The following is a 17869-nucleotide window of genomic DNA, read 5'->3' as shown; positions in this document are numbered from 1 at the left end:
ATGCACACACACACACATATGTACACACCAACATATGCATAAATTACGGTGGCACCTGAACTACAGCTTAATGATGAATACATAATCATGCCTAGGTTGCTCAGATACTGATCCTGATAATTCAGACAATCTGTCCTGTGGTGAAACAAGATTTTTTTTTTTTTTTTTTTTTTTTTTTTTGAGACAGGGTCTCCCTCTGTCCACAGCCCGGCTAATTTTTGTATTTTTAGTAGAGACGGGATTTTACCATATTCGTCAGGCTAGTCTCGAACTTCCATCCTCAGGTGATCTGCCCGCCTTGGCCTCCCAAAGTGCTAGGATTACAGGCGTGAGCCATGGCACCTGGCAGTGAAACAGGATATTTTAGTGGAGACATTTTATCATAAAATAGCAAGATTCTGTGATTGGGTCAGAGTGTCATTGCTGTGGTTGAAGGTGTTTGTTACCTATTGCTCCTCCCTTTAAAAGTAATAAAGCTGGAAGTTGAAGTTAGTTTTTCAGGGTGACAAAATTCAGTATGGGTGGTTAGCTCAAGGCTGGGCTTAGATGAACAGTGTGAAAGTCTGCTCTGGTAACTCCCTGTTCAGTCAGATCATGATCAAGTCTTAAAAACCAGGGAGCCAGGCAGTCCATCCCTTTCAGATGACTTTACAGATCCTTTCTCTGTTCTTTATGTGTTGATTTTATTTTGTAAGTCTCAAAAGACAGCCTTAATTAAAGCCAGGTTCTCGGAAGGTCACCACTGCCTTACCTACCAGTGATGCTTAGTCTCCAGTTACTGGTGGTTCACAAGGAGCCTCTTGCCTCCTGAAAGCCCACAGTAGGATCCTCAAATGCAAGTCTTTCTTGTCCCTCTTAAAAGTAACTAGCACTCTGCCGGGCGCGGCGGCTCACGCCTGTAATCCCAGCACTTTGGGAGGCGGAGGCGGGCGGATCACGAGGTCAGAAGATAGAGACCACCCTGGCTAATACGGTGAAACCCCGTCTCTACTAAAAATACAAAAAAAAATTAGCCAGGCCTGGTGGTGTGCGCCTGTAGTCCCAGCTACTCGGAGGCTGAGGCAGGAGAATGGCATGAACCCGGGAGGCGGAGCTTGCAGTGAGCCGAGATGGCGCCACTGCACTCCGGCCTGGGCGACAAAGCGAGACTCCGTCTCAAAAAAAAAAAAAAGTAACTAGCACTTTAGGCAGGGAGCAGTGGCTCATGCCTGTAATTCCAGCTCATTGGGAGGCCAAGGTGGGCAGATCACTTGAGGTCAGGACTTCCAGACAGGCCTGGCCAACGTGGTGAAACCCTGTCTCTACAAAAAATATAAAAATTAGCCGGGCATGGTGGCTGGCACCTGTCTGTAATCCCAGCTACTCGGGAGACTGAGACACAATAATCGCTTGAACCCGGGAGGCAGAAACTGCAGTGAGCCAAGATCGCACCACTGCACTCCAGCCTAGGAGACATGGCGAGGCTCTGTTTCAAACAAACAAAAAGGTAACTAGCACTCTAGTTCCTTGGACTCTCAAATTTTATAAAGTTTTGTATAAATGAAGGACTCTTTTTTTTTTTTTTTTTGTGGATACAGGTTCTCACTTTGTTGCCCAGGCTGGAGTGCAGTGGTACAATCACGGCTTACTGCAGCCTCGACTTCCTGGGCTCAAGTGATTTGCTCACCTCAGCCCCGTGAATAGCTGGAACTACAAACACGCACCAACATGCCTAGCTAATATTTTTGTGTGTGTGTGGAGATGGGGTCTCACTGTGTTGCCCTGGCTGGTCTTGAACTGGGCTCAACCGATCCTGCCTGCCTCAGCTTCCCAAAGTGCTGGGATTACAGGTGTGAGCCACCATGCCTGTCCTAAATGAAGTACTCTTTACTAACAACCTGCTAAATGAGTTAAGGGTTCATTTGGTTTCTTGTCATAAACTAAAATTAAAGGCTTAGTAGAACTCCATATTCTGTAAAGGCTTATTTTTGTGCTAAATTATAAAACTCACTGTGCTTGTGACTTAGTTCTGATTTTCAATTGTTGCTGTTCTTGGTTTTTTGTTTTTTTTTTTTTCTTTTGAGATGGACTTTCGCTCTGTCACCTAGGCTGGAATGCAGTGGCGCCATCTCCGCTCACTGCAACCTCCACCTCCCAGGTTTAATCAATTCTCCTGACTCAGCCCCCTGAGTAGCTGGGACTACAGGCATGTGCCACCACGCCTGGCTAATTTTTTTGTATTTTTGGTAGGGACAGGATTTCCCCATGTTGGTCAGGCTGGTCTTGAACTCCTGACCTCAAATGATTCACCCACTTTGGCCTCCAAAAGTGCTGGGATTACAGGCATGAGCCACCATGCCCAGCCTATTCTTGCTTTTTAAGTATAAATTACTGTTAGTTTAGTTTCATTATTTTCAGTTTAGTTTGGTTATTTGGCTAATCCTACGATCTGTAATGATGTATATTTGTATCAAAAGTAGTTTAGGAATGGGCACTGTGGCTCAAGCCTGTAATCCCAGCACTTTGAGAGCCCCAGGCGGGTGGATCACTTGAGGTCAGGAGTTCGACACCAGCCTGGCCAATATGGTGAACCCCTGTCTCTACTAAAAATACAAACATTAGCTGGGCCTGGTGGCATGCGCCTGTAGTCCCAGCTACTCAGGAGGCTGAGGCAGGAGAATCACTTGAACCCGGGAAGTAGAGGTTGCAGTTAGCCAAGATCGCACCATTGCACTCCAGCCTGGGTGTCACAGTGAGACTGTGTCTCAAAAAACAAAAAAAAAAAGGTAGTTTAGGTTTGTGATTTTCTTTTTTTTTTTTTTTTTTGAGACGGGGTCTCGCTCTGTCGCCCAGGCTGGAGTGCAGTGGCGCGATCTCGGCTCACTGCAAGCTCCACCTCCCGGGTTTACGCCATTCTCCTGCCTCAGCCTCCCGAGTAGCTGGGACTACAGGCGCCCGCCACCTCGCCCAGCTAGGTTTTTGTATTTTTTAGTAGAGACGGGGTTTCACCGTGTTAGCCAGGATGGTCTCGATCTCCTGACCTCGTGATCCACCCATCTCGGCCTCCCAAAGTGCTGGGATTACAGGCTTGAGCCACCGCGCCCGGCCAGGTTTGTAATTTTCTGATAACTAGATGTTAAGACATTCATTCTCTCAACAAATACTGAATGCCTACTATATGCTAGGCTCTGTGATTAAAAAATGAATCACCTGTACCATACTTGCTAAAGTAGATGTGTACAGATCTTCGGCCCTCCTCACTGAATGTGCTTCCATCATGACACCTTTCTGTTATCACAGAGTTTCTATTTTTTTTTTTTTTTTTTTTGAGACAGAGTCTTGCTCCATCGCCCAGGTTGGAGTGCAGTGGCGTGAACTTGGCTCACTGCAACCTCCACCTCCCGGGTTCAAGCGATTCTCCTGCCTCAGCTTCCTGAGTAGCTGGGACTACAGGCACAGGCTACCACACCCAGCTAATTTTTGTATTTTTAGTAGAAACAAGGTTTCCCCATGTTGGCCAGGCTGGTCTCAAACTCCTGGCATTACAGGCATGAGCCACCATGCCCTGCCACAGAGTCTTTTTATCAGAGAGAAATGGAAATAAGAAGAGTAGGTGGTGGGTTGTAGGATCTTTTGTCCACCTCTTATCCTGCCTTGTACTTACAATACTTTTTTCTTCTTTTTTTTTTTTTTTTTTTTTTTTGGAGACAGAATCTTACTCTTTCGCCCAGGCTGGAGTGCAGTGGCATAGTCTCAGCTCACTGCAACCTCCACCTCCTGGGTTCAAGTGATTCTTGTGCCTCTGCCTCCCCAGTGGCTGAGATTGCAGGCACGCACCACGGTGCCTGGCTAATTGTTTGTATTTTTAGTAGAGACAGGGTTTCACCATGTTGGCTAGGCTGGCTCTGGAACTCCACTCCTGACTTCAAGTGATCCACCCGACTCGGCCTCCCAAAGTTTTGGGATTACAGGCGTGAGCCACCACACCTGCCCCATTACCACCATTCTTTCTGTCTTGCCAGGTCTCCATCCAATCCCACCCCAAGGAGGAAAACTGGAGATTGCTGGAATGGTTGTGGGCCAGTGGGCTGGCAGCAGATCCTCCAGGGGCCGAGGATCCTTCGGCATGCAAGTGGTTTCTGTCGGTGGGCCAGGAAAGGGGTATGTATCCAAATAGGTTGGTATGAGCTAGTCCCCTTGGGAAAATGCCTATGTATCCTTGGGAAAATGCCTAGGTATTAAATCCTTCTATTAAAGCAAGAAGTACTAACTAGGCCGGGCGCGGTGGCTCAAGCCTGTAATCCCAGCACTTTGGGAGGCCGAGACGGGCGGATCACGAGGTCAGGAGATCGAGACCATCCTGGCGAACACGGTGAAACCCTGTCTCTACTAAAAAATACAAAAAAACTAGCCGGGCGAGGTGGCGGGCGCCTGTAGTCCCAGCTACTCGGGAGGCTGAGGCAGGAGAATGGCGTAAACCCGGGAGGCGGAGCTTGCAGTGAGCTGAGATCCGGCCACTGCACTCCAGCCTGGGCAACAGAGCCAGACTCCATCTCAAAAAAAAAAAAAAAAAAAAAAAAAAAAGAAGTACTAACTAACTTTACTTTTTTTTTTTTTCTTTTTTTCTTTCTCTTTTTGAGATGGGGTCTCACTTTGTTGCCCAGGCTGGAGTGCAGTGGCATGATCTCGGCTTCCTGCAACCTCCACCTCCCTGGTTCAAGTGATTCTCCTGCGTTAGTCTTCCAAGTAGCTGGAATTACAGGCCCCCACCACCATGCCAGGCTAATTTTTGTATTTTTAATAGAGATGGGGTTTCACCGTGTTGGCCAGGCTGGTCTCAAACTCCTGACCTCAGGTGATCCACCCACCTCGGCCTCCCAAAGTGCTGGGATTACAGGTGTGAGCCACCGTGCCTGGCCCAACTTTCCGTTTTTTTAAATCAGTCTTCAGTTTACCTCAGCAAATATATAATAACTTGCTCTGCCCTGATGAAAGAGTTTTTTGCCCTAGAGGAGGATATGGGATACAGAACAATTCAGTTCAGTAGAATATAGCAATGACCGAGATAGATGTTCAGTAGTAACACTGAGAAGGGGCATCTGACTTTAAGAGGGGTCAGACTTCCAAGAGGAGACAAATAGTTAACCAAGTGAAAAGGGGTGTGTGGGCTTTATGTTTCTCATGATCACTTTTTCTCTCACTTGCTAAAGGCATGGAAAAGAACAGACTGGTAGAGGATCCAAGGGACACAAAAAAGGAAATAAGCAAGTAAGTATGTTTTTTGAGATATTTAGCTTCTGTTTGATGCCTTTTGCCTTTTCAGCTAAACTACAAGAGATCACATCAGGCATGGAAACCTGAGCTGCTTAGGGGAGCTTCTCAACTCCTTCAGGCATTTGATTTCATTCTAATGGTATAGTGAGGGTTAGCCTGCCCCAAGCTGTTCCTACAGGGCTGCAGAGTCTTACCCTTTTCTGAGTGAGGCCACAAGATAGAAACCAGGTACTGTGTCCTAAAGACCTCCTAGCATACTATGTGTAACATGCAGCCAGAAAGGGGCCAGAGTGATGCTAACAGTGAGACTGCCCATAGCCTGCCTGAGCTTCTGAGGGGCCACCAGATATGGTGGACTTTAAAAAATTGGACTTTTTTACCTTTGCTGAATATATGTGGCAGGAGCATTACCATTCTGCTTATTCTTTTTTTTTTTTTTTGAGACGGAGTTTAGCTCCTGTTGCCCAGGCTGGAGTACAATGGCACGATCTCGGCTCACCACAACCTCTGCCTCCCAGGTTCAAGCGATTCTCCTGCCTCAGCCTCCCGAGTAGCTGGGATTATAGGCATGCGCCACCACGCCTGGCTAATTTTGTATTGTTAGTAGAGATGGGGTTTCTCCATGTTAGTCAGGCTGGTCTCGAACTCCCGACCTCAGGCGATCCACTCACCTCTGCCTCCCAAAGTGCTGGGATTACAGGTGTGAGCCACCGCACCTGGCCTGCTTATTCTCAATGACTCAGAAATGTCTTGAACTTTCTCTCTGTCTTCTCTCTTTCTCTCTCTCTCTCTCTCTCTCTCTCTCTCTCTCTCTCTCTCTCGCTCTCTCGCTCTCTCTCGACAGGGTCTTACTCTGTCACTCAGGCAGGCTGGAGTGCAGTGGCACAATCACAGCTCACTGCAGCCTCTACCTCCTTGCCTCACGCAATCCTCGCAGCTCCGTCTCTTAAGTAGCTGGGACTACAGGTGTGCGCCACCACACCCTGCTAAGTTTTTCTTTTTTTTTGAGACGGGAGTCTCGCTCTGCCACCCAGGCTGGAGTGCAGTGGCAAGATCTCACCTCACTGCAAGCTCCACCTCCCGGGTTCACACCATTCTCCTGCCTCAGCCTCCCAAGTAGCTGGGACTACAGGCGCCTGCCACCACACCCGGCTAATTTTTTGTATTTTTAGTAGAGATAGGGTTTCACCGTGTTAGCCAGGATGGTCTCTATCTCCTGACCTCGTGATCCGCCCACCTTGGCCCCCCAAAGTTTTTCTATTTTTTTTGTAGAGACAGTCTTACTTTGTTGCCCCAGGCTGGTCTCAAAGTCCTGGGCTCAAGTGATCCTCCAGCCTCTTAAAGTGCTGGGATTATAGGTGTGAGCCACTGCGCCCGGCCTTTAAACTTTCTTCTAATCCATGCCTTGAATTATATCACAGTTCCCACTGGTCCTCATTAGTTATGCCCCACCCCACCCAAATACAAACTAGAAGGACCTATTCTTATAGTGATCCAAAATATTGTAGTAGACTCAAGCTGCTGGGCTTCTTTTTTTTTTTTTTTTTTTTTTGAGACGGAGTCTCACGCTGTTGCCCAGGCTGGAGTGCAGTGGCGCGATCTCGGCTCACTGCAAGCTCCGCCTCCCGGGTTCCCGCCATTCTCCTGCCTCAGCCTCCTGAGTAGCTGGGACTACAGGCGCCCGTCACCGCGCCCGGCTAATTTTTTTTTGTATTTTTAGTAGAGACGGGGTTTCACTGTGGTCTCGATCTCCTGACCTTGTGATCCGCCCGCCTTGGCCTCCCAAAGTGCTGGGATTACAGGCTTGAGCCACCGCGCCCGGCCGCTGCTGGGCTTCTTATAGTATAGCAGCTACCATTTCTTGAGTACCTACTTTCTACTAAGCCTCCTCTAGACATTCTACATGTAGTCTTTAATCCTGGGCAATTTTTTCATCAGTTCTCAATCCTAAATCTATTCTGTATACAGCCAGCCCTCACTGCATCCATGTTAATCCCCATCATCTAATGTTTCCTCAAAGAAGATAAATTTGCTTTAATGTTACTTTTAGCCAAAAGTGGAACTAGATAGTGAGTCTCCCATGCAAAGCATTTCATAATGCACTCCAAAGCTAGAGAACAGTGACTTTGGTAAAGCTTCTCACCTTTTTCTTGAAGCTGCTCAGTAAGGTAAAAAGGATGCACCTAGAAGGAAAGCTAATCACCAGATAGGCTCTCTCGTAAGACAGTATAGCCTTGGTGAATTCACCAGGATTCAGGGTCTGGTCATCAGACATACAGTCTGAAAAGCCTGATACTTTTGGTATAATAAGAGTAGATCTATCTCTTAGTGGTTGACTCACACTAACCAAGATCATAGAAATAGCTGTGTGAATATGGCTAAGGGGTGGGGGAAGAAGGGGTGAGAGATAAAGAACTGATTTACGATAAGAAATAGTTATCACAATGTATCACACATTTACTCTTCTAATCACTCTTACAAACACGTGAGCTCATTGAAACCACATAAATACCCTGTGAAGTATTTATTATTCTCCATTTTATTATTATTTTTTGAGACAGAGTCTCACTCTGTCACCCAAGCCAAAGTGCAGTGCACTGCAGCCTCAACCTCCCAGGCTCAAGCAAACTTCCCACCTCAGCCTCCTGAGTAGCTGGGACTACAGGGGTGAGCCACCACACTCAGCTAATTTTTAAATATTTTTTGTAGAGATGGGGTTTTGCCATGTTGCCCAGGCTGGTATCAAACTCTTGGCCTCAAGCTGGGCCTCCCAAAGTGCTGGGATTATAGGAATGAGCCACCGCACCTGGCCTGTTCCCCATTTTAAACAGGAGGAAATTGAGACTCAGAAGAATGAAGTATCTTGCCCCAAATTATCTATCAAGTCAGTGTCAGAATTGACATTACAGCCTGAGCTAACTGATTCCAAAGCCCTATGCTATGCTAATTCCAATATAGCATAACAACTCTAGTTGTTAGAGACAAGCATCAGACTCAGGTGTGGCTGACTCTAGCGTACAGGCCTTTAACCATTACTACTAGAGCTTTCTTTATCTAAGGGCAAGCTACAAGAGAGGCCATGGTATCAGAAGTTTGCTTGGGGGCATGGAATCAGAACAATGATATTAGCTAGCTTTTTTTTTTTAATGAGTCACGCAGGCTGGAGTGCAGTGTTGCAATCATAGTTTACTGCAGCCTCAAACCCCTGGGCTCAAGTGATCCTCCTACCTCAGCCTTCTGAGTAGCTGGGACTACAGGTGCACGCCACCATGGCCAGCTAATTTTTATATTTTTTGTAGAGACAAGGTTTCGCCATGTTGGCCAGACTGGTCTCGAACTCCTGAGCTCAGGTGATCAGCCTGCCTCGGCCTCCCAAAGTTCTGGGATTACAGGGATGAGCCACTGTGCCCAGCCTTAGTGAGCATTTATTGAATTCTTACACTGTGCCAAACACACATGTTCTAAGTACTTTATATGTAGTGTCTCATTGAATCCTTACAGGAACCTACAAAGTAGATACTCTTATTCTATTTTACAGATGAGGCAAGTGAGAGAAAACAAGGGATGGTGGGTGATCTTAAGTTTCTCTTAGCTAAGATGGCTGCAGACACTGTTATCTGCTCTAGAGGTCACCTAGCCAAGGAAATCCTCATTTCAGCTTGGTTTATAGCAAGCCATCTTCTCTGGACAGAGCTGCTGCTGACTTCCTTTTTGACTCTTCTTTTTCTGTTTCAATCGGGACAGAAAAAGAAGAGTATGAGATAATTAATAAAATGTTCCAGCTTATTAAATCTGGTTACACTGTAATCTTGTCTTCCTGAGATTATTCCTAGGCCACAAGAGTTTTATATGTTCTTAAATTCTTTTTTTTTTTTTGTAATTTTATTTATTTTATTTATTTTTTGAGACAGAGTCTCGCTCTGTCGCCCAGGCTGGAGTGCAGTGGCGCGATCTCCACTCACTGCAAGCTCCGCTACCTCCCGGGTTCACACCATTCTCCTGCCTCAGCCTCCTTAGAAGCTGGGACTACAGGTGCCCGCCACCACGCCCGGCTAATTTTTTGTATTTTTAGTAGAGACGGGGTTTCACCGTGTTCGCCAGGATGGTCTCGATCTCCTGACCTCGTGATCCGCCTGCCTTGTCCTCCCAAAGTGTTGGGATTACAGGCGTGAGCCACCGCACCCGGCCTAATTTTACTTTTTAAAAAACAGTCTTGCTCCATCACCCAGGCTGGAGTGCAGTGGCGTGATGTCAGCTCACTGCAACCTCCGCCTCCTGGGTTCAAGTAATTGTCCTGCCTCAGCCTTCCAAGTAGCTGGGATTACAGGAATGCACCACCACACCCAGCAAATTTTTATATTTTTAGTAGTGACAGGGTTTCACCATATTGGCCTGGCTGGTCTTGAACTCCGGACCTCAGTTGATCTGCCTGCCTTGGCCTCCCAAAGTGCCCAGGCTGCAGTGCAGTGGCACGATCTTAGCTCACTGCAACCTCTGCCTCCCAGATTCAAGCGATTCTCCTGCTTCAGCCTCCCAAGTAGCTGGGATTACAGGTGCCCACCACCACACCCGGCTAATTTTTGTATTTTTAATAGAGACAGGGTTTCACCATGTTGGCCAGGCTGGTCTCGAACTCCTGGCCTCATGATCCGCCCACCTCGGCCTTCCAAAGTGCAGGGATTACAGGTGTGAGACACCGCACCCAGCCAGGCCTGTTCTTAAATTTTTTTTTTTTTTTTTTTTTTGAGACAGAGTCTCGTGTCGCCAGGCTGGAGTACAGTGGCACGATCTCGGCTCACCCCAACCTCCGCCTCCTGGGTTCAAGCAATTCTCCTGCCTCAGCCTCCTGAGTAGCTGGGATTACAGGTGCCCGCTACCACATCCGGCTACTTTTTTTTGTATTTTTAGTAGAGACGGGGTTTCACCATGTTGATCAGGCTGGTCTTCAACCCCTGACCTTGTGATCCACCCGCCTCGACCTCCCAAAATTCTGGGATTACAGGCGTGAGCCACAGCGCCTGGCTGCCTGTTCTTAAATTCTTAAGTGACTTACTTGTAATGTTTTGATTTATTTGTTGACTCCTTCAGGTGGCTAATTCCATCCATTTGTATGGCTGTTACTAGTTTCATGTTATTTCCAGGTTGTTGGACAATACTTCACAGTAAGCCCCGTATTGTACAGACTTTGGAACCAAATGATCTTTGAATCTGGTTCTGCTACTTACTAGTTCTGTGACCTTGGGCAAGTTACTTAGCCTCTCTGCCCTAGTTTTCTCATCTATAAAATTGGAGAAATTGGTATCTATGTTGCAGAGTTGTTATATGAGGACTAAAAGTAAAGTCTTTGTACTTTTTTGAGCCTGTTCATGTTTTCTTTTTCTTTTCTTTTTTTTTTTTTTTTAAGACAGGATCTCACTCTGTTGCCCAGGCTGGAATGCAGTGGTGCAATCATGACTCACTGCAGCCTGGACCTCCCAAGCTCAAGCGATCCTCCCACCTCAACCTCCCGGGTAGCTTGGACCACAGGTGCATGCCACCATGCCCAGCCAATTTTTGTAATTTTTGTAGACATGGGGTTCTGGTCTCAAACTCCTGAGTTCAAACAATCTGCCCGCCTTGGCCTCCTAGGAGCTTCAGTTTTCTTATCTGTAAAAGGAACAACAGAGTATGTGGCATGTCCAACCACTTAGAAGCTGTTATTATTCCTAGCACCATTCATTAAGAGCCAGCACTGCACTACAAGGTAATGTAGTTCATATCATTAGCAATAGCTATCATGTTCCTGGGATTTACAAAAACCAGGTGATTGTTTTTAGTTATGAAAGATTCTGTGGCTCACGCCTATAATCCCAGCACTTTGAGAGGCTGAGTTGCGCAGATCACCTGAGGTCAGGAGTTCGAGACCAGCCTGACCAACATGGAGAAATCCCGTTTCTACTAAAAAACAAAATTAGCCAGGCATGGTGGCACATGCCTGTAATCCCAGCTACTTGGGAGGCTGAGGCAGGAGAATTGCTTGAACTCGGGAGGCAGAGGTTGGGGTGAGCTGAGATCGTGCCACTACACTCCAGCCTGGGCAACAAGAGCGAAACTCTGTCTCAAAAAGAAAAGAAAGATTCTGTGGAATATTGCACATAGATCTTCTGTGTTTGTTTCCTTTTCTTTCATTTGCCTGTCCAGTTGTCAGCATTAGGCAGTGTTGCATGGCAGTTAAGAGAATAGACTTTAGAAGTGTAGAATCCTGGCCCCACGACTTTGTATCTGTGTCTCCTTAAGCAAGTTGCTTTAATCTTTCTGAGCCTCACCTTCCTCATCAGCAAATGGGGCATGATCATATCTACCATTTAGGATCCCCATAGTATTAGAAAAACATATTGTTAAGCTTTGTAAATAGTAGCAGCGTCAGCCAGGCGCAGTGGCTCACACCTGTAATCCCAGCACGTTGGGAGGCTGAGGCAGGCAGATGACCTGAGCTCAGGAGTTCAAGCCCAGTGTGGCCAACATGGTGAAACCCTGTCTCTACAAAAAATACAAAAATCAGCTGGATGTGGTGGTGCACGCATGTAGTCCCAGCTACTTGGGGGAGCCGAGGTAGGAAGATGGCTTGAGCCCAGGAGGTCATGGCTGCAGTAAGCCAGGATTGCAGCACTGCACTCCAACTTGGGTGACAGAGCAAGACCCTGTATAAAAAAAAGAAAAAGTAGCTGTGTCATTATTATGTTGTCATTGCCATTGGATTTCAGTTGGGTCTATATGTTTTCACCCTAACTTCTCAAGATAATACCAGAATGTACTAGGTATCCGGCAGGGCGCAGTGACTCACACCTGTAATCCCAGCACTTTGGGAGGCTGAGGTAGGGAGATCAGTTAAGGCCAGGAGTTCGACACCAGCCTGGCCAACATGATGAAACCCCATCTCTACTAAAAATACAGAAGTTAGCCAGGCGTGGTGGTGGGCGCCTGTAAACCCAGCTACTCTCAGGAGGCTGAGGTGGGAGGATTGCTTGAACCTTGGAGGCAGGTTACAGTGAGCCGAGATTGCAGACTGCACCCCAGCCTGGGCGACAGAGCGAGACTCCATCTCAAAAAAAAAAAAAAAAAAAAAAAAGAATGTACTAGTTAGCAACCAGCTTGAGGTCTTCTGGTGTTTTCGAAGAACTGAAGCCGCTTTCTCAGGCTAGCTTATGAATATGCTTAGGAAGGGTCAGCCAGTCTGGATTCCCATTTCCACTGAGTATCTCTGTTTTTAACAGGGCTCTTCAGATGGAGTTTCTAAATCCCTGGAGCTTCATCAAGGTCGGTCTCGCTCCCAGGTAAATGGAAACAGTGGCGCATTGATCAAGGAAGAGAAGAGTGATTATCGTCTTCCAGCTCCATCACAATGTGCCTTATCCAGAGACAGCAACGAGTGTAATAATGGTAACCGCTACTTCCCTATGAAGAATAGGGAGAAGAACCACTTACAAGAGCAAAAGCTAGAAACTGTGGCACAACGGAAAGAGGATTGACAAGCTGAAGATGGCTTCACCAAACCAGGAAGAGGGAAAAACTTTTACTTTTCTGATTTTAGGCCCAAGCTAGAGGAGGATATAAATGCTTACCCTAGATTTCTCCAGGATTTTGGTGGGATGTCCTATTTTGTCCATCTTTTCCCCTTCCCTGCCTTTTTCTGGGACTCCAGATTCATTGGCTGTTTCTGGAGAAGTTCTGGTCAAAGATGAATGGCAGTAAGACTAGCTCCTAGTCTCAAATTGAATACATAGCACCAATAGTTTATTTATCTCCTCTGGGAGCCTAGTAAGGCAGTAGCTGTCAGAAATTGGGTGTCATCACATAAGGTCCTATAGAAGAGTTCCAGCTTTGGTTTTTCTGAGTATTTATAATGATACTCATTATCACAGACTTATATGGCAAACCTATGAGGTTGTGGGAACAGCTTTGGCTTCCTGAGGTTTTGTTGTTTTTGGTTTTTTTTTCTATGAAGTGGTATCCACCTCTTCTTCACTCCTTCTTCCAACTTACCTACCCCTGGATTTTGTACCACCACCTCTAGCTTTGGCCTGACAATCAGATAGGTAGATGTTTTCAGAAAAGTAAGGTAGTATTATTTTTTTTATACACTTCAAAAAAATTATCAATGGCCTTTGTACTGGAGGATTCAAGTGAATCAGAAAAGTACTGGGCAGATTTTTCCTGCCTCTCAACCAGTGCATTGTTTGTAAAATAGAAGATGTGGCACAGTTCATTCACTCCCTACTGCCCACACCATGAAAGGGTGGGAATCAGTGTAATGAACTTGAGTACGAAAGGGACTCAAAAGACTGTGTGTGTGTGTGTGTGTGTGTGTGTGTGTGTGCGTGCGCGCGCGTGTGCATGTGTGTGTGTGAATGTGTGGGTGGGTGTATATATGAATGTGTGTATATGCATACACATACCCTTTATATAAAGAGACAGATCTATTTATCTATACATATTTTATATATATGTGTGTGTATGTGTGTATATATGTGTGTATATATATATACACATACATACACGGTGATATCCCAGAGGATTTACTCAATTTCCCAGAAATGCTTCCACTGCTATGGAGTGGAAGGTTTCAAAAGACCACACTTTAAATCTGAAATTCTTACTAAGTCACAGCCCATCACAATTATGAGAAGTTGGATGGGCTTCTCTAAATCAGACAAAAAGTACTTTCCAGAAATTGCCTGTTCAGAACAACAAACTCTTGGGTTGTTACAAGCTTTATCTTGAACAGAGCCCTCACATCCCATATGGTGAAAACAGGAGGTTGGAATGGGATTGGGCAGAGTTGGGCATTTCCTTATGAAGGTTTGGAGAGAAAAGGGGGGATGGGAGGTGACTACCATTTGAAAGGGCTTTCAGCCAATTTGGAGGAAATCTCTTCTGGAACTCCAGGGTCAAATTGGTTTCAGGCTAGAATTGATTGACATGAATCCCTGAAGGAGAGAGGACTAGCTTTGGAAAGATAGGGTAGGGAAGTGTGAGGAAACTATTTGATTTTACACGCCTAGATTGTTTCATTTGTTCATTGACATTCTGACTACTGGATCTTTTCATTTGCTTTGCAAGGAAGACTTTAGAGGACTCTGGCCTGGGCCTTGAGAAGAATTCTATTAAAAGATTCTCAGCCTCCTGTGTGACCAGGATTTGCCCAGGATAAAGAGGCTATTCCTCCTTGCTGGAGATAATCTTGAGACAACCTTGCATTTCCAGTTTCCCTCCTTGGACAGCCTAAGTATGAGGGAGGGAAACATGGCTTGCAATAAATTAGCATTATGTCTTCATTCAGGAATTGAGGCTTCCAGCCTCACATACCTCCTTTTGGGCTTTGTGATATTCTTGCCCAAGAAGTACCATTTCTACAGAAATACAACTGACTAATCTAGCAGGGTTCTTTTTGAAAAACCCCATGCACCTTAATCCACAGCAGGTCCTTGGTGATTTTTGCCCAGACAACCAGAAGGCTATTTGCTTACTGCCCACTTACACTGACCAGATCATAGGAAATTGAAAACAGCGTCAGACTATTTAGTTCTAGTCTGTCCCAGATTAAGAGAAGCCATGATTTTCATGGGGAGGGAGCCCTGGAATGCCTTGACCCCTGCCCAGATACTTCTTACATAAACCAAAGAAAGATGACAAGAGTGTACTTTGAACCAGACAGAAGTAGAAACAAAGTATACAAAAACCTCCTCTTTGGAATCAGCTCCCCTAATGTGGTACCCCTTCTTCTCTTGGACCTGCCCAACCTTTCACAACATCTTGAAGGTAGGACTTCTACATCCAGCAAAGGAAGGGATAGTAGTAAATTTACATGGCTTGGAATTTTCTTTCTGGAGCCACCGAGGGATGAATCCTTTGGAGCTCTAAAAGCAACCAGCATCACTGAGCTGTGAGATAACCTATATCTCCATTTTCTAATAGGAAGCACTTGGACTTAAAATTGCTAAGATACTGTTTGCAGTTGCTGTTTCTGTGCATCTTGAATCTATCTGACACAATCAGATGACAGTATTGTTAACTCTCACACCATTAAGAAAATTTCTTACTTTGTAGGCATTCACTGTGAGAGGTAAAATTGCTGCTTTGGCAGGGATGATTCCAGTTTGCCAAAAGGCTTTTCTTCCTTCCACAACCTTTTTCCCCTAGCCCAGGGTGAAACAAGTGGGTCATCTCCAACCTTGATTTTTATTTGGATTCAGTATTTTGGGTTCGGAAGGTTACAAGAAAGAACCATAAATGGCCATATTCCTAGATTTTTATTTATCTGACAAAATACACAACTTAGAAGCTAGGAAAACTAAGGTTCATTCCTGGGAGATGAACTTTTTCTAATTGGAGGACAAATTGTGGAAGGTGGGGTCTGATCTTTGCTGCACCACTTGAAGAGACTGTCATCCTTCACTTGAGGTTCCGTTTCTAGCTGTGATGTGACCTCTCTTGAACAAAGTCATTTGGGAACCCCCAGAAGTGACCCCTTTACATTGTAGGACCATAAGCAAAACACTCTGGTTGTGTATAGTCACTGATCCCCAAGGACTTGCAGTTTTTTATTTCTGCTGGTGTGTCTTGGGATCAGCTTATAACTCCTACTCTTAGTCAGTGACCAGTCCAGTGTGGTCTGGACCAGGCCTGACAAACTTCTGCTCACTTGCATCATTTTCATTCTGAGCCAGTAGGACTTTGGGTAGACTTTAAAGCCCAAGAATTGGTACTCGCTTTGGCTAGTGACATTTGATATTTGTCTCCATCTTGATTTCTGACATTGTTGGCCAAGTCACATTAACTTTTTTTGATCACTGAGAAAAACAGTCGAACAAGGCATTACGGAGGGTGGTTGAGATGGAGGGTGGGGGGCAGGAGTGCTTATGTAGGGTAGAAGGAATGTGGGGGTAGCTGTTTGGTTATGGTGATCCAGTCCTTTGGAACCTTACAAGGCTCCTGTGGGCATGTCAGTGTTACCATTACAGCCTCTACGACCCACCCACCTTTGAAAAGTCAGTACAAGTAGACCACAGTTTAAAGTAGTTAGTATAATTCTACTAAGGTTTAATCATTATACTTGTTCACTTCCTGATGCATATTTCCTAAATATGCTTGGGGTTTGGGGTAGGGGGTTGAGTTTTCACTGTTCATTGCGTGTCATCTTATATTTTTTCCATCCTGTGACTTTGGCATCTTATTCGACTTTCTATTTTCTTTTCCCTTGGCTTATTGCAGTAGTCTGCTGGTGCAGGTAGAGAGCTCAGTGCACCTATTCCCCTGTTACTGCTAATTATCTTGAATATTGTCAGAGGTTATTTTGATGTTCTAAGAATATAAAGTCATTTTTTACAAAATCATCTTTTCCAGGTTAAAAGCAAAATAAAAAAATCTCCTGTGCTAGGGTGCCCATTTCAGCTTTTGACATTGCCCCTGTACTTTTATAGATGCTCTTTTTGTCCGTGTTGGTAGTAACTAATGACTAGTGAATTTTCATGTAAATGAAGCAAAATAAATATTTCAGATTTTATTAATCTCTCATAACCCGGCCAAATCTGATGACTTCATTTTAATTGCTTCCCAGAAGGCACTTCCCCTTCTACCTTCTATTCTATTCTATTCTATTCTATTCTATTCTATTCTATTCTATTCTATTCTATTCTATTCTATTCTATTCTATTCCTAATCTGTTCTGTTCTGTTTTTAGAATAACACACTAGGTAAAGAAACTTTAACTGCAAGGAGTCAGTGACTTTTAGTGCTCCCTGATAAATGATGTTATTGACAAAAGTAAAAAATTATTTCATTGTTTTTTTCCTGTATTACTATCTCCTCTCCTGTGCTCTTGACAGTGTGTTTAGTGGATGGATAATACGTATTTCTCTTTCCCATTCCCAGATTCCAAATTCCCTGCCTTTTTGGCCCACCTCACCACAAAAGCTCCATAGTTTATTAATGTAAGTTTGAATGGATGCTTCTTTAGGGAAACTGCAGGAGTTAATGGAAGAGTTTCAGAAAGGAATGAGAATGCCTCAGGAGTTGTTCTGTGATGGAAATTGGTCTGTTGTTCTGTTAATGCGGATGGAAAGAAACTTACAACGCTCAATAAAAATCTATTCTTTTAGTAAAAAATTGTGAAATAATTTTGGGTGTGTGAAGTTTGATTTCTTTTCCCATCTCTGGATCCCTTTCTGCAAATGGGGGATATACTTGTCTCAATTCAGAAGTGTTGCACAGAGATTTAGGAGTCTATCTGTATAATATCAGGGCAAGAGACCAAGTACAAGAATCATCAAAAGGTAGAGCCTATTTAGCCTCCTGGTTAACTTCTTTATTTGGATGTCCTAAAGGCACCTTTGTCTTGACATTTCCCAAACTGAACCCATCTTTCTGCGGAAGCCTGTGCCTCTCCATCAGTGACACTACTTTCTACTCAATTGCCTAAACCACAAACTGACCTGGGAGTGAACTCTCTTAGACTTGTCCCTCACTTCTCAAATCCAATTGATGAAAACATCTGTTGATAACACTCAACCATTTTTCTATTTCTCACATCTGTTTCCTCTTTTCTGTCCTGGCTCCTGTGGCTTAGTGGAGGCCTCAT

General features: G+C 45.0%; 1 protein-coding gene across 3 annotated transcripts in view; it reads left to right on the top strand.

Annotated features, from left to right (window-relative positions):
• The window catches only part of FAM120C (family with sequence similarity 120 member C), a 119873-nt gene extending 102476 nt beyond the window's left edge, over positions 1–17397 (top strand). For all 3 annotated transcript variants that reach the window (XM_015127508.3, XM_015127507.3, XM_028842436.2), the window contains 3 exons: positions 4002–4140; positions 5190–5247; positions 12507–17397. In XM_015127508.3, coding sequence (XP_014982994.2) covers positions 4002–4140; positions 5190–5247; positions 12507–12570 — 261 coding nt within the window. In that variant the 3' untranslated portion in view covers positions 12571–17397. The remainder of the gene's footprint in view (positions 1–4001; positions 4141–5189; positions 5248–12506) is intronic.
• Positions 17398–17869: the final 472 nt, after the last annotated feature.

The sequence above is a fragment of the Macaca mulatta genome, chromosome X, assembly GCF_049350105.2.
Source record: "Macaca mulatta isolate MMU2019108-1 chromosome X, T2T-MMU8v2.0, whole genome shotgun sequence".
NCBI classification, from domain to species: domain Eukaryota; kingdom Metazoa; phylum Chordata; class Mammalia; order Primates; family Cercopithecidae; genus Macaca; species Macaca mulatta.
Note: the sequence above shows the minus strand (reverse complement) of the source record. Positions and strands in the feature narration are given on the sequence as shown.